The sequence below is a fragment of the Larimichthys crocea genome, chromosome XIII (genome assembly GCF_000972845.2).
Source record: "Larimichthys crocea isolate SSNF chromosome XIII, L_crocea_2.0, whole genome shotgun sequence".
Taxonomy (NCBI): Eukaryota; Metazoa; Chordata; class Actinopteri; family Sciaenidae; genus Larimichthys; species Larimichthys crocea.
Genome location: NC_040023.1, coordinates 24,214,333 through 24,241,247, shown reverse-complemented (window position 1 = coordinate 24,241,247; position 26,915 = coordinate 24,214,333). Strand labels below are relative to the sequence as shown.

At 42.1% G+C, this 26,915-nt stretch overlaps 1 protein-coding gene across 1 annotated transcript in view; it reads right to left on the bottom strand.

Moving 5' to 3' along the window:
- Nucleotides 1–642: 642 nt before the first annotated feature.
- Nucleotides 643–26,915, bottom strand: part of znf407 (zinc finger protein 407) — a 140,915-nt gene continuing 114,642 nt past the window's right edge. The window contains exon 10 of the mRNA XM_027286517.1: nt 643–2,705. Coding sequence (XP_027142318.1) covers nt 1,864–2,705 — 842 coding nt within the window. The 3' untranslated portion in view covers nt 643–1,863. The remainder of the gene's footprint in view (nt 2,706–26,915) is intronic.

The following is a 26,915-nucleotide window of genomic DNA, read 5'->3' as shown; positions in this document are numbered from 1 at the left end:
AGTCACTCCTCAGTTGACATTCATCACAAGAAGGCAATGCTTGCTTTTAATGGAATCACAAACCAAAACAATCTTTAATAAACTTAAAGAATACATCCACACTCTGCAGTTCATCATGAAATATGTAAGCATCTCTCACCACCACACACACTCTGCTGCCTGTGGTTTGATGTGCATCCTGAAGAACATATGGTTATGCGACAAATTCTCTCAATGCGAGGCATTTAAATGTTATTGTTGCATTTTTCTCTCTTTTTACCGCTCAGTGGGTGTTAACAAACTTTGGTTTCCCGCTCACAGTCACGTTATGGATGCTCACGCAGAGAAAGTGACCTCTGTTAAATGTGCCCATCTTCGCTGAATGGGATGAAAAGACCGTGTGAGTTTCTAAATGCAACACAAGAGCAGGAGACAAAGACAGGCTGAAAGGCAGACAGGTGTTATGTGAAATTACAGGCTCCCTTCTCTCTGTGTGGTTGTGGATTTCACCGCACTTTCACTTCTCTCTGGCCTCACCTCTCTCAACATCCATCTGTAATCCTCTCATTTTTCCTGCCCACTCCTCCACCACTTTCTCTCTCAGCCCACCTTCTCGCTCTGCGTGCGCGGAGTGTGTGTGTGTGTGTTAAAGGGATGATCTTTTGATGCCCTCGGTGTGTGTGAGTGCTTTGTCTCTCTACTTTCAGCGGTTGGCCATTGTGTTTGCAGCCGTCATACTGCTCTCCCACTCACTCCATCAGAAACCAGGCCTGTGTAGGGGCCTAAATGAATATTGATTCTCCCTCCAGTGCTGAATACTGCTGGGGGAAAAAAAAAAGAGGACGAGTGTGTTGTATGTGATGAACAGAATGGGCCTGATGGGGGGAGAGAAGAGAAGATGACGATTAGGGTGACGGTGATCATGATGACGATAATGATAATGGTGATGATAATGATTGTGTTAGTGATCAGCAAGCATGATGGGAGCCATCAGCTGATGCATGTATGTGCATGTTGCTTGTTTTATGGCGCTGCACTGAACATGTAACTGCGGTATTGATGCTGAAATGTGCTCTTGATGGTATGACTGACAGAAAATACGGCGAAGAAGAAAATCTGAACACAGTTGATAAAAATTAGGCTCAATCTTTATTGTTAGAAATGAAATTGTATTAATATGTTTTTCAGAGGGAATAACTGAACAGCCAAGGGGCTGTGAAAAAAACTTTTATGTATAATTAGCAACTCTATTTTGTTACATATAAATCGTCTGTTTTGGAATTTTTTAAAACCCATAAACTCATTGTGTTGTAACTGATGATACACTAATCTCTACAAAAGATGGAAAGAAACAAGACAGAAAATAATAAATCATTGTGTCATAGCACACAAAAATGTCCTATTAAACAAAAGTCTTAAAAAAAAAAACAAGAAAATTGATGTTACCTCTACAGAGCAGAACACAACCTATCAACCTTTCTCAACCTATTAGACGCATTTAAAAAAAAAAATTTGAAGAGGAAATATAATCATTTCCTTAAGTTGCATGGCATTAATCAAGGAGTTTATATATATCTGGGTGGATGTGAGAATTGCAAGTTACCTCACTAAGCACCAAAACCTCTTTTCGTCACTACATACATGATGTTTAACCTGAGTTTAGCATAGCCCAAGAGAGGATAGCAAATAACTGCAAACAGAAGTGATGTAAAAACAACAACAACAAAGAATCAAACGGGGTAAAATGAAAGAAGACAAGTAGGAAGACCAAAAGATTTACTGGCCAACATTTAGCCAAACGCAGAATTAAACGAGAACTGAAATGAAACGATAAATGTATCTCTTTCAGTTAATCTCTCTACCCTTCCATAACTTATGAGAGGCTCAATCCAGATACACCACCACCTCTTCTGCAGCCTGCTGCTCTTCCTGCTGCACCTCCCCGTCACCTGCCCCCGCCTCTCCATAGACGCTTCCCTCCACCTGTAAGGTGCAGTTGTCCAGCTCTGTCACAATGTAATGGGTTCCTTCATCATTAACGATGAACTGGGTTAGACCTTCCCTCATCATCTGGGATGCGGCAAGCTGCAGCACCTCCTGCATCTCCTGGCCGGTCTCCTGGATGACCTGCACCTCGTCATGTTCTTGTTTCACATCCGACTCTGCGTCCCTCTGCTCAGCCTCGACTATCTCAGGGGTCAAGACCTCGTGAACGACGGTTGCCTCCCCCTGCATTTCCTCCTGATGGCCCATTTCGCTGACAGCGCTGAGCAGAGCATCGAGAGCTGTGGACGACTCTGAAACAATTCGACTTTGTCCTGCGGCTGAGATCCCTCCTCTAGCCACAGCCTGCAGCCCTTCTCTGGTCTCCCCCGACTCCAGCACCACGTACTGGGTGCTGCCTCCGGCCAGGTGGGCCCCTGCTGATGCCACTTCCCTGCCTGAGGCAATGACTTGTCCATCTTCAGTGATGTGGAGCACCTCTGCCACCTGGCCGGCCATGGCCAGCGTCTGCAAGGTGGCAGCAGCCGACTCTTCCAGGGTCTGGTCGATAGCCACCTCCCCATCACCGTAGCCTTGGATGATGATGACCTGCTGGACAGGCTCATCGTGGCCGGATGCTTCAGATAAGCCTTTCTTGCTCACAGGAGAGTCTACAGCTTCTGCTTCCACAAACGTAGCCCCCTGACCCTTCAGACGACATTCAAAAGACTTGGACACGATACCTAGGGGGACACAGAGACACATTTGATGTTAGTATACATTTGACATTTTTGGTATTTTTGCTTATACCTTAATTCAACACTAAGTCTGCTAAACCTTTAAACTAAGGCCAACCTGGGCAGAAATGTTCCTTTTGGTCACAGAGTGTGTTTTAACAGCAAAGTGTGAGGAGAAACTAAGACTGAAAGATGAAATCCAAATGCAGAACATAAAAGGAAAATAATTTAGTGGCAAGATGGTCAGGATCACATCCAAAAAACAAAACAAAAATAGGCACAGCAATTACTGCACATACAGTACCACACATGGCCAGTCATATTCATTCTCTCTCTTAATGTTCTTGGTAACCACAACTGTTGGACTACGGTTATGTGTATGCAGACATCACTGTGAGAAAAAGAGAAGAAGCTATAAGGAAATCTAAGTCGCTATAAAAGGTGATGTAACACTTCACGTATTTGTGTCACTTAATGCATGAAAGGAGACAGAATATGGAGATATTAGGCTGGCAGACGTCAGTGGTGAGATACGGCTGGTGCTAATTGAGCCACACTGTGCCCTCTCAGATCACAGGTTGCCATGGCGTTTCCAAGGTGATAGGAACAGTGTTAGAAATGCCATTGTTTAAACAGTGCCTGGCTCAGACACTTGTAGGCTAATCTATGCAGAAAAATGGGAATTTGAGACAGTGAACAGGGGACTATGTTCATGCCTTGGCTACTGTGCACAGATGAACTTGTACAAATAAGGAAAGGACACATTACTGCAACAACAACATTTACTGTCATTTGCAATATTCCGTTTCACCTGAAGGTTTGCACTTGAAAGTTTGCAGATTCTGCAACCCCGTGGACTCACAAAACCCCCAAAACACTCTTTCAAATCTCAACTTTTCAGGAAATAACAAAAAAACTTTATTGTTTTCCGCCCTGGTCCTGAAAATCTGACATTTTGGAGGTACAAGGTTTACCCCTAAGGGTAGCGACAAGATCACACAGATCTCACAGTATATACAGGAACAAACTCATCAATCATTGATATTCCTATCTCCCCCAGACATTTAATGTCCTGCACTCACAAGGTTGACAATGTGATCAGAAAGTCAGAGTTGTGCTGCAAACAGTATCTGACCCAACAGTGGCCTGTCCTCCTCCAGTGTAAACAGGCACAGAGATGTGTTAGCACCAACTCTCACTATCATTGGATATGTAGGCTGTGGCCACTGGTCCTTTGGTGACAGCAAGCCAGTTAATCTTGCAGAGATACACTCTCAAAATGGACTATTAGTGCAATTTACAAGCTGGAAGAAAACAGTGAACACTTTATGTATTCAGTGTATTCAACATCAGAGTAAATTGTCAAGACCTGTGCAGGAGCTACAGATACTTATTTCAAGAAACACACCTATTGTTCTTAATGAATGCAAGCAAAGTTAAAGGTGTTAAGCTGTGCATCAAAGAGATAACGCTGCTCCCAGGTTCAGCTAAGAACTCAGGTATGAACCACTAAAAGTATCTGTATATGTGCATCCTCTAATACACTAATACTAACTGTCTGTTCAAGGCTTTAAAGAAATACTGCAATTTTACATTTTCATTGCAGCTCTAGGCCAATATCTAATGAGCGGCAAAAGATCTGTCTCCAATATATAAATCTGTCATGTGCTAATGTTCACACTTATGCATGCAATATGACAAATCATCAAAAACTGGCATTATCCTAAAGTGAGAAAATGAAAACTTGTTGCAAGAGTGGATAGTTAGTTATTTTAATGACATCTGCACACATACACCCACACCTGTCTACACCTGCCAGGTTTATTTTAGGGAGTAACTAAAAAAAGATAGAACACTGGACAAAAGACATTTCAACAATCTCTTCTCACAAAGACTTGTTTGATTTATGCAGAGAAGCTGAAGAGTTAGCCAGTGTTTTCTGCTGTTGAAACATAATGGACTTAACAAACGACAGAGAATTTACAAATCTACATGTCACGGAACAAAAGCTGATATTGGGAGAGTCAAAGAGAGAGTGTAGTCTTTTAAGTGTAGATGGACAGGGTAATTTTCTGAGGATAAAGCTGTTTTCACTCTTCCACTCAGAAGATTTTTCTGTTAGTGTGTTTTCAAACCTGGTAAGAGCAGTTACTACAAACTCTGGAACCATTTCCTTTTAGTCAAAGCGAACAGGGCAATCAGCCCTGGGCTTTGTTAAGTTGGATGTTGCTTGGTCTTCTGGAGCCTTGTTTAGGATGATATCAGGCTTTACCTTTGCATATTAAGTGCACAACTCTCTGATTCTGAACAGAGAGAGACTTCTGGTTCTGCCTGCTCTATTTGTCTCTTGCATATTTGTATCTCTCTCACGCTATAAGTCTTTATTTATCTCTATATATATCTAATGTATCTCTCGCTCCTTATTCACGTGGAAGAAGATAACAAAGTGCATTTGTTTTAAAGGCAAACAAGCAGTATATTCACTGTGACGCCGCAGTACACGGGCAACAAGTCTGTGTAGTAAATATCAATTCGGACTGTACTATTTGTATCTCAAGTGACAAGAACAGTAGTTAGTGTGTGGAGGGAGTCAGCACTGTCGAAGACAGCCAGAGGAAGTTGGCATTTTGAGCAGCAGAGGTTACCTATTTACACAGAGCTACAGGGCCCATGCTAACTGCCTACGCCAAAGCGCTGCGAGCTGAGAGGTCGGCTGGTGAGGACAATAACTCAATGGTTGTGCAGTTTCTGCTGCATTACCATAAAACCTGTTTATATATATATGTATATATGTGTGTGTGTGTGTGTGTGTGTGTTTAACAGAGAGAGAGGCCATATTAGTGTGTGAACCCCTGACTGTATGCATATGTTAAGCCTGGTAAAGCTCTGTTTTTCAAGTTTGTGCCAAATATGTGTTAATGCATGTATTAATTCATATGTTGTATGTCTGTGTCAATATGTGGGTGGAAAGTTAAGGCTGGGCTTTGTTGTCATTTGCCTATACAATATGTGCTACTATATGTGTTTGGATGTATATGCCAGTCCCCGCTTGTGCTTGTTTATGTGTATGCGTGCGCGTGTGTAGAGCTGTGGGGGTGGTAAGGCTATGCAGTGCTAGTGTGTCTCACATTAGCCGTGGGGTGCTGTCGGCGGGGCCCAGCGGCGGCCCGCTGAGGTTTATGGAGTGTCACTCAGTCGCCGCAGCCGTGAATCAAGTTAATGTTGCAGATCCCATCTCTTCAGTTGTCCTGCGCTCCCGGTGGAAGAACAACATTTGAACAGCGTGATTTGGCCCCGGCGAGAGGCTGATGCCTGTTTAATATGTGTTTTGAGTGTTCTGACTGACTGGTTTCTTTAACAGGAAGTGGTAGAGAGGATGGAAGAAAGAGAGAGAGAGGCAGGCTGCTTTATTGGCTGTGATGTGAAACAAGATGGAGGCTCCCTGAGAGGAATAAAACAACAGGAGGAAGAAAAGGATGCAGAGATGGGCGGTGATGTCATTTAGACTTCCACATGACAGAAATTGCTTGAGGAAAGTCTTGCAATAAATCTGCATCAGTGACCATCATACACTTGGACTAATATGTCCAAGTACATATATGTACTCATATACTGTATGTGTGGGGGATTTTACTTATTATAATCATTTTTAAATTACAACATCTTTAATAGGGGTGTGTATGCCATTTAATTTCTCTCTTTGCTAACGTGAGAAACAGCAACATGGAAGAGTCAGAGGGAAAAAGGAAAAGAGAATAAAATAAGACAATAAAAAATGACAGAAAATAAAGAGCAAAATCTTGTAGTTTCATTCTCTATTTTCCAGTTTTCTAAGTCAAATGTCAAACTTTGCAGTTACCACTGTCAAGTGCAGTGATTGTGATTTCCCACCACAGACGATGTTTTAAGATCAGACCTGGCTGATCCAAAAATCAAAAACATGATTGTAATTGGTGTGAACTGCTAAGAAGCAACAGCAGAGTTGAAATTGTTCTAATCACCATGCACTTATTATTTTTTATGCACTGTGCTCGGCTCACTTTGTGCTTTAAAGTGTTGGATCTTGATCAGAAGGCGAGAACACAACTGTCTGCACAGTACGGGGAGATAATCGTGATGAGAGTGAATCAATTCTACAAGTAGGATAACTTCAAATGATACTGAAATTAAACTAAAACTAATTTTGTTTTAGAGACTCCTCTGGAACCCCTTTAAGGCCCCTTAGGTGATCCCTGGACCGCAGTTTGCAAACCATTTGTGCAGGGTGACTGCATGACACACCGCACTACAGTCTGTGTGTTAGCGTCAGGTCAGTGCGGGAGCCTGCCTGCTCAGTGTACGGTACAGATGCAATTATTGATCAGCGGATCAATGCGCTGGCCAGTGGCGGGGGCCCGGGGCCTCTAAGTGGCATTACTTCAGCTCGGAGAGGCCGTCAGGGGAGCGGTCAGACAGCACTTACCAGCAGTTAGAGAAATTAACCTTAACACCGAGACACCAGCACACACACAATCAATTACACACGCTGTAACACAGGTCAGCTCGCTGCAAATGTAAGCTCACTTGCACATGCAAGCACTGGTTTTAATTCCTAAACCTGAACTCTGGTTTTCACAAGGATCGAAGTACACAGAAATATGCTCTGTAAGACAAAGAAACCAACCTGAATAGACACACCACAGCGAGCAAAGTCAATTATACTATATCAAACCATAACGCAAGAGAAGCGGAAAAAACTAAATCAATTACAGGGTCAGTGGCAGGACCATGAAAAAGCTTATGATCAATTCTTAACCACGGCGCAAAACCCTTTACAATCCTTTTACCAGCCGATTACCTTCAATTATAGATATGAAGTCGGTGCTTTAAAAAAAAAAGAGCATGATGGAGGCCCCTAAACCTGACACACACACACATATGGTTGTTATTTGTGGGTGGATTTTTACAGATGAGGTGGTGTGTGTGTGTGTGTGTATGTGTGTCACTTGTGCAGGCTTTTGAAGGTGACACTGCTAAGTAGATAAAGTGTCAGTTCTGGGTGTATCCAGGTCACCGGGGAAGGCCTCCATATGAGAGTTGTGTGTGTGCGTGTGTGTGTGTGTGTGTTTCTAGGTGTCCATACGTCTATGTGTATTTTAATGTATATATTTCATTATTTTCTTCATAAAAACAGTTTTATGCATAATTTTGTTTATTGTTCTACCTCTGATTGTTTCAGTTATTTATGCCTTTTCTTGTAAAATATTTTTTTAATTCTCTTGACAAAGTGCTACATAAACAAACTGTTATTGTTATTTTCTATGTATTATACGTGCATGCTGTTTCTGTCATTATGTTTACTCTGTGTTTTATTATTCATACTCTGTGTGTGAATTCCTTAACATATTACTGCAGGATATGTACTCTATAGTAATATACAGTATGTCTGATTATAAAGGTTCATGTGCATACATCAATATCTTTACATATTACATAAAGACTATGAGCTATACTGTATCTGAGTGTATACAGTCTTCAGTTTTATACAATAACATTATTTGCATACTACAAAAGGACAATCATCCATATGAGTATGTGTTTATTCACTTTTATGTGTGTGTGTGCATCTTCTTTGGTGGAACTGTGTACATGATGACCTTACCTGCCTCTCCTCCCCTGTGAGGCCTCAGGCAAAGCTGCATGTGTTTCCTATGCGTGTATGTGTGTGTGTGTCTGCCTCTGTGTGAGTGTGTGTGTGTGCACACAAACTAGCAGGTCAGCTGAGGTCCGGCTAGTGATGGCTCTACTTTGTCTGGTAGGGACAGCCGCTACTGTCACCTTTACAAACGCCATGAATCAACGCCAGCGAGGACAGGCCGGCCGACCAAAAAACAACCAATTATACAGCAGCCAGATTGACACCGGGTGGACAGGGCAGAGAGAGAGATGGAGACGCACTGAACACACCCCAAGGACGAATAAACAGAAGAGAATGAGGGCACAGACTGACAGAGGGCCTTCTGGGCTGGAACACCGATATGGTGGCTTTGACGGGCCAATATTATTCCATCAGTGACTTTAGTTGGAAGCTCATCAAACAGTGAATATCTTTTACATAATCTGCTCACATAAATTAAAGTACATGCTGTTAATCTCTGTCGTCAGGTGTTGTAACAGAATTTCAGTGTACATCACACTTATGAGCGTCTTTATTGGCTTAAATCCTCTGACACACCGGACGTTACATGTTTTATGTTTTTGCTGCTTAAGTGTTTTCTACAGAGGATAGTTTTTATAGTTTATAGTCTCTTTATTTTCTTTAGTTTGGATCTCCCATGACGGAGACAGGAGTGTGTGTGTCTGGCAGGAAAGCTGCGAGTCTCAGATTATCCGCGTAATGTGTTTTCCTACATGTCTCTTCATTGTGTACTCTGTGTAGTGGAAGCTAAGAGGATGAATGATGCTGTTTGCAAAATCCAGATTGTAGCATCCTGAGCACAAATGACTAAGATCTGATAAGAGCGCAAAGCCAAAGTCTAATGTGTATTCAAGACAGTTCATGCTGCACCAAGTTGGAACGAGAACACAAGTTTAAGCAGGGATTAAAGAAAAAAAACACCACAAATAACTGACCTAACAGTTATTAGCTTTTGTTTCTGAGCACATACAGTCATTTCTAGTCTGTCAAAGCAGAGTGCTGCTTCTTTTCACCGACATTCAACAATGACACAGGGCGAAAATATGTTGTAGAGGAGCTTAAGATAACAACAATATTTCTTTTACTGACAGTGGTTTCAACAGACAAGCATGTAACGCAGCTGAAAGACGACTCGTGTCTTCAGTAAAATACTGTGCGTATATCCCTCTCACAAACAGGAAACCACTACCTGAAGAAGAAGTAAACAAGAGAGGCTGAGGAACATGGATACACAGATAGACTTATGTACTGACCATCATGTGCCTGATATATATATGATGTATTTTCTCTTAAATACTGCCATACAAGTATATCAGTGAGAGAAGGTTATGTTTGATGCTGAAGAGTTATACAACCAAAATATAAAAACAGGAACATATACAAGATGATGGTCATTTAGAGTGAATATCATAGTGACAAAAGCCCTGGACAATGAAATATAGTCGTCCAATGACTGAGGTGGAAAGAGCTCAAGAGGTGAAAGTATACACACACACACACACACACACACGCACACGCACACACACACACTGTACAACAGTGGTCAGAAAGAACACAGGTCAGTGTCCTGCTCTCAGCTCTTTTTCTGCTGACAGAGGATGACCCAGTGTGAGTATAATCTGGTCCACACTAACTCTATCTACCTCATGTCCCCCAGGTCTGTGCCCCCAGAGAGAGAGAGACAGAGATAGAGATGGAGAGAGGTGAAAGGTGAAGAGAAAAAACCCCACTATCATCAGGGAAACCACCTCCCCTGCACCTTCACTTTTCACCTCACCTTCCTTTGAGTAGCTTTTGTGTCTTTTTGGGCCATTAACTTGTATGGCTAATTTATCTTTTAGTTGAATTATCTTCAATGAATGGGGGTCGTGAGCTAGATTTTAAATTTAAATTACTGATGTATTCAAAGAAACTGGTAAAAATATGACTGTTTTGTATGCTATGTTAATTTCATAACACAAAAATCATGCTACCTTTAGAAATGAAGAGATGATTTGTTTGAAGAAGAAGCTTAATGGATTTTATGAGCACAACAAATCAAAGCCTAAAATTCTCGGGGTGTGCTATCATTTAATGGACAACCTGTGCAAGTGATTATTATTACATGACTTGTGCCAGAGTTGACAAAATCCATTGCCTAACTAACTAGCTAGATAACTGCTTTCTGGGAGGACCAGATGGAGGGAGACTTTCAAATTTAGAAGGCTTAGTTAGCCGGTGCAGTCAGTGCAAGAGGCAGTGCCTTGCATTACAAGTAAGGGAAGCATCATCTACCAAAACACAGGGGATGTTGGGAATTCATCTGGTTTGACTATGGATAAAAACAGTGATGGTGTGGGAGGTTGCTCAAAGTGAGGCCGGATCAACCTCAGCAGGTCTGTCAGTGAGAGGGTGTCTGATGCTGAAAGGCCTGAAACACCTGATGACTGCACGTTACATCACTAGTTATGTAGCCTAGAAAAGCATAAGAAGAAACATCATTTCGACTTTAAAAATGATTAACCAGATATGACTAATGCACTACTTTTTGAGGGAGCGCCGGTTGTTTCACTCATGCTGTAAATCGCAGCTATTTGCACTCTGCAGATGAAGGTTAAAAAATAATCCCAGTGTGATGGTCTGTTGTAAGAAGGAAAAAATGAGAAGGAGGAGGTGTGTAAGAGCCTCATCCAAGAACTCAAGAAGGAAGGCTGACATATGAAACAATAACAAAGATCACAACACACTTCTTCCACATATTCCCCCCTCCTTTCTTTGCCTTCCCTCATTCTCCCCATTAGGCCCTCTTTCTATCTCTCTGGCCTATGTCCTTTCTTGCTCTCTCTCTTAGAATCTCTGGAGGTGGACCTTTGATTGCTTCTTTAATTAGCCATGTCAGACGGCTCTGTGGATTTACTGGGGATGTCGAACTTCTGCAGATAATTACATGCCTTTCCCCTTTCTCTCCATTGCTCCATCCATCCCTCCATCCTCCTTTCACCGTGTTTGTTCCCCTATCTATCCCTCTCACTCACTCTCCCATGATTTAATGATTAATTATGGATGTGAGTTTGAGAATAAAAGCTTTTTCGCTAATCAAAATGAAATCCCCCACCCCCCACCCTATTCTCATAATTACAGTGTGAAGATGATGTTGCTGATGTCTTTTTGTTGCCAAGGCCTGGCCCGTGCACTGATCTGAGGTCCGTCAAGCTGGATGAAATGAATAATCGCAACATAATGGCTTCAGAATTTCAAAAAAAGAAGTGAAGTCACAGTGGACTGAATTGGGTTGGGGGAGAAAGAGAAAAAAAGAAGAATATAGACAAAGAGACAGAAGCAGATTGCTGTGGAAGATGTCAGAACAGAGGCTAAGACCAGGAATCAAAGAGAGGCCTTAATCTTCAAGCTTGACTACAACCACCAGTCATGGAGGGAATGTTTTCCTTATCTAAAGCTTGTGTTTAAGTATAAAAAAACATCTTGAGATCATTCAGGGATGCAACTGATGATTAGTTTCTATATCAATTAACCTTCTCAGTGCTGCCTTGATTAACTGATCGTGTTTGGCCTTGAAGATGTCAAATCACATTTTGGTGGTGACCAACACAAAACACAAACAACCTAAACAATAATCGACTAATCGTTTCATCCATCTACTGCACTGACATGATGAAAAGTACAGTATACTGATCTTTCTGTTGAAATCAAATGAACATCAATTCAAACACACTGCTGTTTAATCCACTTATCTCACAGGTAAACTATGAGAGCTGAAACAATTAGTTGATTAATGTTGACAGAAAGTTAAGCAGCATCTATTTTAATAATCAACTAATCAATTTTAAACAAAACAACCGCCAACATTTTTTAGTTGCAGCCTTCACAGTGTGAGGATTTGCAGCTTTTCTTATCTCTAGGTTTTGGACTGTTAGTAGGACAATATAATAGATTTAAGGGCATTATGGGATTAGTATGCTCCAACCATAGTGCTTGTCGGATGGTCAAATAAGCCTTGGAAACTCCTCCCCATACACTTCCCTGATGTCAGAATTGGTGCTGGCTGCATCTAACAATTTCTGTAACTTTCTGAAAACAAAAGTCCGACATTCACATCTACTTTAAGCAGCGACTGTCCCTGTGAGTGGACTTCTCCATCAAGCTCTCTTTTCTTATTCTTTACAAACTATCTTGAACTACCTCTTTTGTGTGTGCAACCATGCAGGAGAATCTGTCTCAAAGTGGTCATTGATAATATATATTGTTTAGCGATTTTCACATCCCTTGTCTCTATGCTCTCAGCTATAAACGTTTTTTCTTTCAGACGTGTTGTACAAACCTGTTTCTTTTGAGCACACCACCGCCTTAACCAAGGCCTCTGAGCTATTGTGATTTTTCTTCACTATATTCTGACATTTAGTTTGATTAAATGATTTAACAATTGTGAAAGTAAGCAGCAGAGTAATTGATAATTTAAATAATTAAGCAGTTATTCCAGCAAAATTACTGAAGTGAGCATAGGTCAAGCTGGGTCAAGCTCCAAAAACATTGGATTCTACATGATGTATAAGAGAGACGTATAATATGAGTGCACGTAAAAGTTTGCAGTCTCAAACCAAAATGAGTGACAAGGATGGATGTATTTATAAAGAAACAGAACCGATCTCAGTTTTCTATGAATAATAGTTTGGTTTGTGATCCTCAACAGTTTACCCTCCTTTCTATTTATCAAAACAACACTGATGCCAAATATATCAAAGTCTGGTCATCCATACAGTATCCATACAGCATATTGTATGACAAGTCCCTATTGTTCGCTGTTGAGTGACTCATACTAATATACAACACACACTCACAGACACACAGGTCTGTTTAGCTTAGTCTCCGATCCTCCCTGCCATATTTACTGGGTATTTACCTAACAGAGGCATGCTGGAGATATTTATCGTCCTGATGGCTCTATATATAGGGCTGAGGAGCTCGGTGAGAGGAGAGGCAGGCGCGGTGGGAGGTTGCTTCTCTAATCTCCATCTCCAGGCTGACAGGCCTGAGAAGGCCCTAATGAATGGCTCTTTTCATCTGCACGCCTGTGTGTATGTGACAGTATAAATATTTAGCAATATTGGAGTCAGCTCGTGATTTTACACAGATGGAGTGATTGATGGCTCAGCCCCCTGATGCATGCCAAAGACCATCCTGGAGATGTTATATAAACCACCACAGCCTCTCTCTCCCTCCATCATCATCTCCATCTCGCTCTCTCTTTATCTTTCACACTGCCTCCTCTGCTCGCCGCCTCCTTCCCAGCTTGTCTTCTCGCTGTCGATCCGCCCTCTGTGGCTCTGCCAATTTGCTTCACTGTTGAATTTCTATCATACAGTGTGGTGTCTCTACGGCTGTAAGACAGGCTAAATCAGAGGGAAACAACCTGACAGGGAGGAAACTCTGAGGAGATTGGCATCGACATGTTACAGTGCAATCCAGTTTAGTATTTTAAATCTCTTTTCCTAAACCGGCTTTCTGAAAAAAAATTATTAAAACTCTGATTTCATCGCTTTGCCTGGTTTTAATTTGTGTTTGACAGCTTTACAATGTTTTGTCAAGTGCTTTATCAACTTTACAACTTCACTACGTTTTTGTGTAAAGTTTTTACACAAGCGTTTAAATGCACTGTTTGCATGTTGCTTATTATGTGAAGTCAATCAAAGTTGAAAGTCAGCATGTGAGTGAGAGCTGCTCTTCAAGACTGCAGGCTCATACATAAACAGAGACATAGTGTACATATGCATACACACACACACACATTGAAAAACACATGCACACAATGCTGTCATCTGTGTCAGAGAGAAACCAGACGAGAGCCACTCTCTGTTTGAGAAACACACACATTCTGCTGCCAATATGCTGCTGGAGCTCTCTATGAAGAAATGCTGTGTGTGTGTGAGAGAGAGATAGAGAGAGAAAGAGAGAGAGAGAGAGAGAGGTTGTGCATACACAGTATGGTTTGGCTATACCTGCAAGGACTGATTTGTGACAGCTCTCGACTACTTTTGTAAGTACATTTTGAGACTGGTGGAGATTTTGGCTGGTCGTCATAGTGAACAGTTCAAATCAGGGCTAATGGTTGAATAGTGGTTAGATGAAAGTTAAAACACTGGTTTGGATCGTACACATAGTGGTTTTGGTTTAGCAGCGACTAAACCTCAAAAGGAATTAATGTATAAGAATCTATTGCATTTGAGTGCTTGTGCGTGTGCATATGCGTGCGTGTGTGTGCGTGTGTGTGTGTGTGTGTGTGTGTGTGTACAACGCAGACCTTCTGCATAGCCAAATAAACTAAAATACAAGAACTAAATCCCTGAGCAAATATATGAGGGCTTTAAGGGGGGATGTTGAAGATGTATTAACCTTGTAATTGCCTGTGTAAAATATGCTCCCCTGGTAATGAAATTTCCTGCTTTAATTTGAAAAAATTGGGGAAATATCTCCCCTTTTTTGCCTTGTGTTTTCTCATTTAATTGCATTTAAAACTTCAATCTCAAACACCCCCACCGCTTTACGGGGGAAAGGGCCAGCATTGGACAGCCACATCTATTAATCTAACTGTCCTTTATCGGAATTAGCATTCAAATGTGATCGGTTCCACTGCGCCTTCGCCACTGCTTGTAATTCCAACAAAATCCACTCCTATGCAATAACTACAGTGCCCTTCAAGACCACCACCGCCTCCCCCTCGCTTTGAGAGGTATTGATTTTTATTTGTTCTGTAATGAGAACAATTAGTCTTTTTCCTGCCCTCCTTTCATCTATCACCTCTATGTTCCTGTGGCTCTGCCACCCAGCCGGCCACTGTCTTTAAACCCAGCTGGAGGTCCATCCTCTGGGCAGAGGGCACCACTGTGCCCCTCTGCATAGGAAAAACAACAAAGAGAGATGAAAGAGGACATTTTGCTTTTTCTACCTGAATGTGGCCTAAAACCAAACAGGAAGAGTATAGAACTATACGTCTGATCTCTCTGATAAACAACGTGTTTGTGTCATGGTTCAATCTACATCGACCTTCTTTTTATGCTGATTCTTTGATGGAGATTCTGATAGCAATAGCAAATAGCAATAACAGCAAAATCATTATTTTAATCACTATTTTCCCCTACGTTTTCTTTTCTTGGCATGAAGAAAACAAGCTTAGATTAAAAAAAAAAGAATACCAACAATTAATTATTAATCAGTGCCACAATAATCACATAAATAAATTGCATTCTATCCATCATACTGAATGGTTAATCTCTAATTTTAATGAAACGCCTATATCTAACCCAGCCAGGCTGACTCTAATTGATATGGTTAGAAGAAATTACCACACTCTAAATCCAGCGAGCCTGGTGTTAACATGTATCATAAAATGCGAACACACAATAAAACACTCACATTTATCCATTAAGAACACTTTAATTTCCTCTGTGGCAGTAGAGTGGCAGCCAGGACTGACTGACTAGCGGCGATCAGGAGACTTTAGCCTCTATAAACCACCTGATTGACAGGGTGATTTGTGACTGACTGACTGGATAAGTGGCTAGCTGCTTTCTCCGTGCAGCAGTTTGTGCCAGTATACGAGGATGTGTGTGAGTGTGTGACGTCAGGTCCTATTCCAGCCATGGCCGGTGAGGAATGAAGCATCTCAAAGAGTCCATTTCTCTTGCCGCGCTGCCTGAGCCTTACTTACCCTAATGATGTATAATAGCCTGCAACTACACTTAACCTGAGCATTACTGTGGCAAAGACTGAGTGGAAGAGGCACATGCACTCATACACACACACACACACACACACACATAAAGGTCTAGTTTTCCTGGGGACACTGTTTACCAAAGGCTGTAAGGGCTGGAAACGACCTGGCACGTTGAGAAATGAAAGTCTCGCAAATCGCACTCCATCAAATCAAATCAAACCCAGCATGTATATTAACATCGACAGCTGTATCCTCGTTTTCTCTCTGATCCCTCGCTCGCACTTCACTCTGCTGCTGACTCATTCTGTAGCTATAAGCTAAATGATACAAGCAGTTAGCATGCTGCATCTGTTGTCTCTTAATTAAACTCATTTTCCTGGATGGCTGTGTATGTTCATACGTGCAATGTGAAATCTGGCCCTTTAACCTCTTTTGCATTCATTAGCGCAGACAAGAACGAGCTCATCACTTACACGCGTGCTTTGTAAGTGACTGAATGAATATGTGTGTGTGTGTGTGTGTGTATGTGTGAGTGCAAGACAGGTCGGAGACAGAGGAGAGACAGTAAATGACAGAGTCACGTGAGGCGGCTACTGTATGAAACCTCAGATCTAATCAATAGGAGTGAGGAGGACGCCAGGCGCCAGCCAGAGGGTCACCACTCATCACTCAGGTCAGCGGCGAACACACACATGCGTGCGCATACACACACATGCATGCATCCACAGGGAGGGCATTGCACGGGGGCACATTACTAGACAGGACTATGAGGCAGTAGAGGATGGGTCAGAGGGAGGTTGAAGCACATAGCAACAGAGGGGGAGCTGGATCGATGGGGGAGATTGAAGGAGCTCCGTAATACCAGAGGAGTCACGGATGTCCACAATACAGCTAAGCAGGGCTAGGAGACGGGTCAGGAGGGTTAAAACAGCCTCGCACCGCAGGGAGGAGGCATCGACAGGCCATAAAAGAGGTGAGGGAACAGCGGAACTGACTGATTTTGATGCTCATCATGGTCGAATGCACCACAGAGTATCGTTGGTGTAGAAGAGAGGCAGAGGAGATGAATTGAATCAAACTGACCAGGTTGCAGCTAGAAACTAACAGTTTTACTTATATGACAAATATAGCAGGTTTTTAGCAACATTTGCAACAGGAGACAGCCTGCTAAGCTGTGGGAGCTCAGCTGAAAGTGGGGCAGCAGAGGAGAACACCAGAGTGTGTGTTTCTGGGTGTGTGTGGGAACGTTGTGTGTGTGTGTGTGTGCGCTGAGGCTCTGCAGTGGAGAGACACCGACAGAGAAATGGACTAGGCCTGGTGGCATTTAGCCCTGTTCTATAATGACACTGAGAGCTGGGGAGGAGACACAGCCACTGTTATTGAATTATTGAAGGTGCACGGTGAGGTATAAATCTGCCATGGAGATGCCATACTGTTGTAACACAAACGTGCACGCACGCGTTGTTGCATACACACACATGCGTACGCAGAGGCCACCGACACACAGCGAAGCTGGCGTGACGACTGCAGGCTTTGACTTGCTGACCTTGAGGTTGTTAAAACAAGCTCTCCGTCAGCTTTTCTGCAAAATATGTTTACCTCGTGAGGGAGAAGGCGAGAGAGAGAGAGAGACAGAGGAAGAGAAAGAGAGAGAGAGTGAAAGTGTGTGTGTGTGTGTGTGCTGTGCTGACATTGCCGGAATAAACACAGCGACTCCATCAATTCTTCCGGATTGTGAGGCAAAATAAAAAAAAAAGGAGACACTGCAGAGGGAGACATAAAGTAACTACCAACCTGTACTTGCTGGGCTCCAGCCAGCCTTTACTACACAGCAGCATCATGACTGAGAGAAGAGATTAAGCTCTCGAGACCACAAACAAACATTTGAATCCTGTGAAACCATGGCGCGCACACACAGATTAAAAGAGAACGGTTGTATGTATGTACCTATAGCGAATGCAGCCTAGAAACCGTATATCATCCACCAATTACTGATGTTTATCTGTTAAATAAAAAGAGACAGAGTATTGCTACATGCATGAAGACATCACTATATGTGATAATTCCCTTTTCTTCCTTCCAGCGGAAAGATTTTCACCGCACGCACCAACACATTTTTATTTCCATTATTATTTCTGTATCTTGATACAGATACGGAGGTTGTGTTTCTCAGCTTAGCCGCCTCCCACCTCGAAACAAACCAAACAGTCGAGTCGAGACTTCCTGAGGATCGCGGGTGCCTTGTGTGCGAATGAATGCAGAATGTTGCAAAATGCTTACATGTACATTTGTTTGTTTGTTTTTTTGAGCGTGCTCATGTATGCATATTTGCGCACGTATGTCTGTGTACGTGTGTGGATAAGTGGGCACGTGTGTCCTGCCTGAGCTCTGTAGCCGAGGGGGGCACCTCTTCTTATTAACATCATCAGTCTGCATCATTACTAGGCTGCCTGGGTTGGGCAGCAGGTGCTATGAGAGTGCCAGGGTTACAAACGACCATGGGATCGCTCTTGGAACACACACACGAACACACACACACAGACACAATACACACAGACAGACTCTGAACCCCCCTTTTAAATCCCCAAAAGGGATGTGGGGTGTCTGTGTCTATCTGTTATCCAGTGGGTTAGTGCTCGGTGTCTGGCCAGGTTTTCACTGGGGGGGACGGACTCCATCCATTCTCCTGACAACAGGCCGGCGGTACACAGCAGAGGCTGAGAGAAACTCAGCTCAGAGCAGGGGAGGGTCCACAAGTCAGCCAAAAAAACATTTCAAAGGTTGTGTGCAAGACAGTGTGGAACTAACTGGAACATGCACACAACACAGTGCTAAAGAAAAAAAAAAGCTCAGGTGCAGATGAAAATGAACACAAAGGTTAGACGACAGACGTGTGAGCCTTTAACAGAACGAGACAGTCTTGTAGCAGATGTTAGCATACAAGAGCTGACGATGGAAAACCTTTAAAGGGTCTGTTCACCCAAAAAGACACATTTTCTCACCTGTAGCGGTGTCTAACCATGAAGATGGTTTTTGTTTCATTTTAACAGTATAGCCAATTTCCCCCCACAGTACAATGGATGTAAATTATTTTTTGTGAAAAGTGCTTTTATCCAAAGCGATTTACAAGTTTTTCTCACATGGTCACATACTGACAGCAGCAAGGTAGCACACTGAATGAATGAATGAATGAAAATTGGGGTTCAGTGTCTTGTCTAAGTACACAGCAGGAGGTAACAGGCGAGGTAATGGTGGTCACTCTAGGAAGCTAAGAAGATGCAAGCACTGATCAAACTCTTTTTATGGTCTCTTTATTTTGCTGTTCACTCTGTTGTGCCATTTTGTTCTCAGGATCTTCCATCATTGTATTCAATAAAGAGTTTTACCAAAGCAAGTAATGGGACAATGAGTTCATGCAGTTTATTCAAAAGATGCATTTGTACCATCAACTTGTCTCGTAACTTTCTGTTAACCTCCTTCTTCTTTTATGGAGCAGTTATACTCAGACAGAGGTGGGGAAATAAAAGTAGATGATGCAACAATATTGTTTCTGGTAAGACATATTGTTAAATCGTTTTTTTAATGCTGTGAAGACCACAAATGGAATTCCATTCACTTTTGTTGGATTGGGTTGGAAGCCAAATTTCAGAGACAGATATTTTAACCTTTGCAAATAAAATCCAAATGATCTGTGTAGCTAGATCCCGCTGACTCTAAGTTGGATAATAATGTTTTGTGATTTGGGTGAACCAAGCCTTTAAACTAACTGAATGCAATGAATAATTTCAATCAGTAACATACAAGTAAGAAAGATATTAATGTATGTACTGGAAACATCAATCCTCTATCAGGTTTTTGAAATCCTAATAGAAAAAAATGCATACACACACATCCATGTGCACACATAGAAACACAAAGAATGCGACAATACAAACACATGGACATCCCATAAATATGAGCATGGTCAATAGGCAGAGTTTGCATATTGACAGATGGATATCTACACCAGTGAAGTTAATGGTGATAAAATGCCCTGCGTTGTTATGGCGTGTAACTAGAGAATGGTAATAAAAGCTATATGAATGGGGACTGGCCTGTTTCTCAGGCGCCTCTATGGCACCACCCATGACACCAAAGATGTGTCAAAGACAACAGACACTCAATAAAGTGCTGCTCTACCCTACCTACTGTTGTGGATTATGTAGCCAGTGTGTGTTCATTTAAGATGTACACATTGATCTGGCATTGACGAACCATTTCATATTAGCTATGGCTTTGCTCTTTACGGCATCAAGGGCAATCAGATGCACTGTACCGCATTGGGCTAAATTTAACCTCCTATCAATCCAAATGTGATACACTCAAAGTCATCCTGCTTCACTCACTCACTGTGGGGTCACTTTCAAATAAACCTTAACATCAGAATTAAAGCAAAAAGAAAATCTGATTGTTTTATACGCTGACAATAGTCTAGTTTAGTTTAGATTAACTCACTCAAGCAGCAAAATCAGTTTTGTTGATTGGACAATATTCTGATACATCCTGAGTCAGAGCACAGATAGGTATGCCACTGAATAAATCAGCATTAGAGCGATATTGATTTGACTGCAATTCAATAAGAATTTTAAGAAGGGGGGGGGTACAAACCAAAATGATAAATAAATAAGGGATTCACAACATGGAAAAGAAAATTGTATTTGGTTCTCTAATATTGAAGCTGCGGCAGAAATTAATGTCCCTGGTTAGTTAGTGTTGTTAATTGGGCGTGCAAAATTAAAATGTTAACGTCACTCCTAGCTGGGAAGGCAGAGAAGGCCCCTCCAGCTGTATTTGACCTAACAGAGCGTGTTTCTTCCTCTTCCTTCTCTCTTTGCTTCAAGTGTCTCCAAAACTAATAAAAAACCCCCTCACAAATCCCCCCATGAAGCCCTCCATATGAACTGTCACATTAATAACACTGCACTCGTATTCAAATTTTCTGTCGAAAAAGCTAAAGAAAGATTGAATGCCCCGCCGTCGCGCGGCCAAAGATTGAAGACGTGTCTCATTGACATTGTTAAAAGTTTATGAAAATATATGAATTCTCAAACGTGGCGGGCCGCCGTGCAGCTCCACTCCCAACACTTCTGTTAGAGACCGCAGCTTTTAATCAAAATGATTGAATACCACAAGTTTGGATTCAGGGATTCTAATAGAGGACGGATAAAGTGTCACGGTCCAGAACTAGAAAAACCACATGGGATCATACATGCATGCATAAAGACGTTTCTACAATCTTTTTTTCCCATTTTTTTTTAAACCATATTGCTCATTGGTAGGTATCTTGTTTTCCTCTGCTACTGAATGCTTGTGTAAATGGCATGTGTGCTGACTGCACTGTACAGTGGGTGACTGGTCTCTTGGCTCTGTTTCTTTGCTTTCTGGAGCTGATATGAAGCTGTATCTGGGGAAAGAGACATATGGCACCAACATGCACACATACACATACACACACCCTCATATGCACGCTTAGAAAGTGTGCTGAACATACAGTAACAGCTGCTGGCAACGTCATATGTGAAGACTAACGGAGTGACAGGCGGCCGTGTCTTTATGTGTATATGAGTGTGTGCATGTGCGGTCTGTGGCGTTGGCAGGAGAGGGCAGAGGTAGAAAAGCTCTCCAAAGGCCAGGAGCACTGCAGGAAAAAAAACACAGACATCCACTAGGGATAGCACATGCCGTCTCATTGGACCACACAGACTATATAACTGCTAATGCAGAAGCTAAAGCAAAAAGACCTTGTTTGAGTGTAACAACTATACTTTTCTTAAATTTAGACAAACTGGCCATATTCCCACAGTGGTAATTTGGACTTCCCTTGGGTTAGGTGGAAAATCCCAGTTAGGAGACTAGAATAAAACTAGAATATACTTTCCCTTTAAACAAAAGTAACAGCTTCGAGTAGACTGAGGAAACAAAATATGATTTATTGACATATGAGCTGTCTTTGGAAAATTAGCTTCACAAGTGTGTCCTCAGCAGATACTGCCTGGCTTTCCTATTGTTTGACTTTCCCCTGAACGTTTGTTTTTATTTTATTATGTGGAGTTCTGCAGGGTAAGGTAATTGAAGACATCATATTTGACTTATTAGCTTTTGCCTTGTTTCATTTTGCGTCTTTTTTGTCAAGCATGTGCGTTTATTTACACAACTCTGTCGCTGCAAAGTTATGCAGAGACAGGTGGAGGTAGCTTTGGTTAGTAGGTGGTGGCTAAGCACCGGCATTGCCCCAATCGCAGTGATATTTAGTGACACAGGCAAGCACACTAACAAACATATCACTTTGTGGTCTTTTGCATGTTTAGTTAACCGTATCTGTAGAGATGCTGCACCTGCACTTAGAACCAAAGATTGGCTATTGTATGAAGAGGAGGCAATAAAAGCTCCAGTTTAGCTTGTTATCCATCCTAACTGATGTCAATTATTGTAGGTTGCACATCCCCCATGTAGCCTGCTGAACATGTTAGAATCATCATACAGTGTTCATTTTAAATTAACGGTGATAATTGGCTGAAAAACTAAATGAATAATGAGCAATCACTTGCATATTTGACTATATGTGAATTCAATTTATTTCACCTTCGCCAATTTATTTAGCATTATTTATCAACAGTGTCTAATAAATATATGAAAACAAAATTAACATCCAAAGTAATGTAAAAATGTGTTCAAACCAAAGTTGCTTTAATATTATTGTATAGTCTGACATATCATATTGTGAAAATTATGGGCTGCTCTTGACTCTGGCTTGAATCCCTCCTGCACTGTCAAATGTTGGCTGAGCTTCTGTGCTGAGTGACGTGTGTATACAGTATGTGTGTGTGTGTGTGTGCGTGTGTGTTCTCATAATGCTGTGGCAAGCAGGTGGTGTTTTTCTCTCACTCCGGGAGGCTCCTCAAACAAAGAGCTTTTAGCGTCAACTTATCAATCTCTGCTGCGACACCACTAACAGCTGGGTGGAGGGCAGGTTGCGAAGTGGGGAAAGTACAGTATGAACACACACAACCACACGCACATATGCACACAATGCGAGTGTTGCCTGGAGAGCTCTGTGGGAGGTGACTCGTGTACCTGTTCATGTGAATGTGTTCAGCATAAGGAGATAGGTGAGGGGAGAGGCAGAGCAGCTTTGTTGGAAAAGACACGCTGATGAGGTGGATGGATGGAGGGAGGTGGGGTGGAGAGGCGTGCAACATTCATAGTGCATCTTAAAAGATGATTTATTGTTTATTTTAATTAACTCTGGTAACAGATTGGTGCCATTTGTGGCACAGTCAATCCCCTACATCTTAAGACACATTTAAGAGTAAAGACAACTGACGATTGTCCTTACATGATTACCTCTTGGCAGATATATCTAACTAAATACTACTGAAAGCTGAAATAAAAGCAAATATTTAAACTCAGGTCCATTAGCAATATGCCAAAATCTACTTTCCTCCAATACAACAACTGATATTTCAAATTTACTGGTGATATGATTAAATCCCTTTGAAAAAATTAGAGGAACATTAAATTGTGACTTGAACATCTCATTAGTTTCCAGATTTGCTGTGATGTGAAGTTGTGAAAATGAGTCCTTAGACTCATGTTTGTCAAGTACTCGTTTTGTTCTGTTGGCTGCAAACAAGTTAGAAAGAACTGAACTCAAAGTTTGTGCTTTATCGGTGGGTATATTGTGTTAAAAAAAAAAACCCACAAGGTGCGCTTGACTTCAAGTTGCAGTCAACTGTGCCTTAGTGCTACTATATCCACCTTTTTTTGGGGAGACAGGTTGTGTACAATACTGTGATATAACCAACGTAATTCTTTCGAGAGTGGAGAAGACTGTGGTTATTTTGCCAGCCAGCTTTTTGCTGGAAACGCACTACATATACACCTGCCGCCTTCAGAAGGCATTGTGGAGGAGCGGTGTTAGTTTCATCTGTATTACTGGCGCTCACAGCTATGATCATAACAAAGTAGTTTTTACCCGTGCAATGATAAAACAGACAAAGAAAACATTAATTAAAATGACTTTCTGGGATTCTGGGGAGGTCTCTGTAAGTTGGCTCTACAATTTTTAGTGACAAAAATAGCACAGACCACGGTTGCCTCCCACTGCCTCAGTCCAGGTCAGCTGCACTCGGAGCAGTCAATCTTGATACCAAAATTGTAGTTTGCTGCTGGATTTGCCAAGGACACTCCCTTACTGAACCTCTCCTCCAAATGGGCATATGGCAATTTATAATAGTCAGTCAAAATACAGAAGAGATGGAAGAAAAGGAAACTGGAGGAGGAAACAAAAATAGAGCCCTTTTTCCTCATAAGACATGAACACTGGGCCAACACGCCAGTGGGCAGGGAGAGAAAAAAAACACCATTGAAACCCACCAATGACCGTCATGGGGTAGTTTAAGTCCATCAACGATGAGTGAGGTACAGTTGTAAATCCCGCCAGTGACAGGTGGGGTAGAGATTGAGGCCCTCCCAGTGAATGATGGGGTGAGTTGCAGGCAAATCCATCTACATCAAAGCTGCAGGCCTCGTCTTCCTTCCTCCTTGGCCCTCTAAAGAGGCTCAGGAGTCACAGCTATCACTCTCTTCCTCAACCTACCGATCCAACCCCCCCTCCCCACACACACCTCCCCCTTGATTCGCCCTTTCATTATCTCCACGGCAAGAAGGGACAGAAATGGGTGGGGAAAAAAAAAGGAAGAGGAGAGTGGAGAGGTCTGAAGAGGTTTTCAAATCCAGTGAAGCCTGTCATATTACAAAAACATGTCGCTTTAAACTAAATGTGAAATATCAGTAATTGAAGCCATAAATCCACTGTTGTGTTTCCTCTCACCTCCCCCCTTTCTCTCTCTCTCTCTCTCCCCCTCCCTTGCTCTCTTTATTTTTGTAACGGTGCTTTTGATGAGCGGTAAATTGGAAATTATTTTGTGTTGTAATGCCGCCCTGAAACGTCTTCCCATTACCATGCGTCAGTCAGCACTGACAGTGAAATTACTCTTCTGTCAATCTGGCTATCAAAAGAGGTGGGTGGGGGTTGTTCATGGAGGTGGGTGGGGGTGTGGGGGTGGGTTATACAAGGAGCTAGAGATTGACCAATAAAGGGAGGGTTATAGAGGAGGAGAGAGGGGGGCAGAGACAAGAAGAAGGAGGCAAGGTGTGCAGGATGTTTAGTCCGTCATAATGCTTCTGTTGTGATTGAATAAATCAGAGCTGTTGTGGAATTTATCTGTCACTATTACCCTCCTCCTGAGTGTTCTTATTACTGTGTGTGTGTGTTTGTGTGTGTATGTGTGCTTGGCGTGGGTGCCATTACTGGTACAGGCACCATCTCACGAGGGCAGCAGCAAATTAACCATAATTGCAGATAAGGGAGAATAAGAGGGAGAAATGTATAGAATCAAGTAAATGGAATAATTCTTTTGTATGGCAATAATTTACGGTCTGACCAAGGTCCCTGAAACGTAGCTTAGAGTCTCTCCCGCTGCGTACCAAGAATGTGTGTGTGTGTGTGTCCCATAGGACACAGCTGTGTTTTTGCTAGTGTGTGTGACTACATTTGCAGTGATATTGCTGAGAAATAACAAGCTAGATAAAGCATTAGCTCCAGATGGTGATCATTATAAAGCAAATATCCACCAATATAACGAAAGAAAAGCGTTATGTTTTCACTTTTTGCCTTTTAATTCTTGTTAAAATCATTTTTATTCAATATAGTTAGTCACTAAAAATGATTGTGTAAAGATTTATTGCATTCTAACAATGGACAAACTATTGCTTTCAATAAAAAGGAGGGCAAATTGCAATAGGATGCTTCGGCCTCACCTACATCCCTGTATGTTATACAACAGTCCACGAATGTTCTACTATTATTACTGCTGCAGTGTGTGTGTTGTTGTGATGTGTGTCTGTAATGACTGGTGTGTTGAGGTTCTGCAGTATATAGGGAGAGAGAGAGAGACAGAGGGAGAGAGGAGAGTGAGAACTCCTTTATTGCTCAATGCTAAATTAATTGCACCAATTATTCACGGAGAGAGTTGTCTAGTGGCGGCCTTCGGGGGGCGAGGCCCTGACCGCTCTCCCTCATTTTTAATTGGCTGTCCTGTTGAATAATTGATTGGAGCAAATGTGAAATGGATGGGAAGGTCCAAGTGTCTTTCATCACAACGGGCTGGCCGCTCTGACAGCCGGCCACAAACAAACTCTGCTGCTGTACGCAATAAACAAACCGCACACAGCTGAATTCAGCCTGGCCACGGCGGTGGGGTTAGAATAGCGGATGTGACTCCTGTACAGGAAACTGCCCTCTGAAAACCCAACAAGATGCACAACAACAGCAGAACTGTTGTGGGGGCAGTAGGGAGGGTGTGTGGGTGAGCAGACAAACATTTGTATCATTGTGTAAGTGGTGAGAAGGTGAAATAATAGTGCACTGATATTAAAGTCATTACAGGTACAATTCATACACCTAAACAGTGGTGCCACCTTAACTTTGAGCTCTAAGAAGTGAAGAAACAACAGGGTTTATGGGAAATGTAGTCCTGACACAGACAACAAGACTTCTGATTTGGAACTGATTCACACTGGCAATAATTCAAAAGAATTCATTTTCATGTTCCTCTGCAAAATATTCTGCTGTTATCGGCTGTTATGGTGAGATTTACATAAAAAATTGGGCAATCTTTCTCACTTAAAGACATTACACACATTCTTACACTTCATCTATAGCTACACACACACACACACACACACACACACACACACACACACACACACACACACACACACGAACACA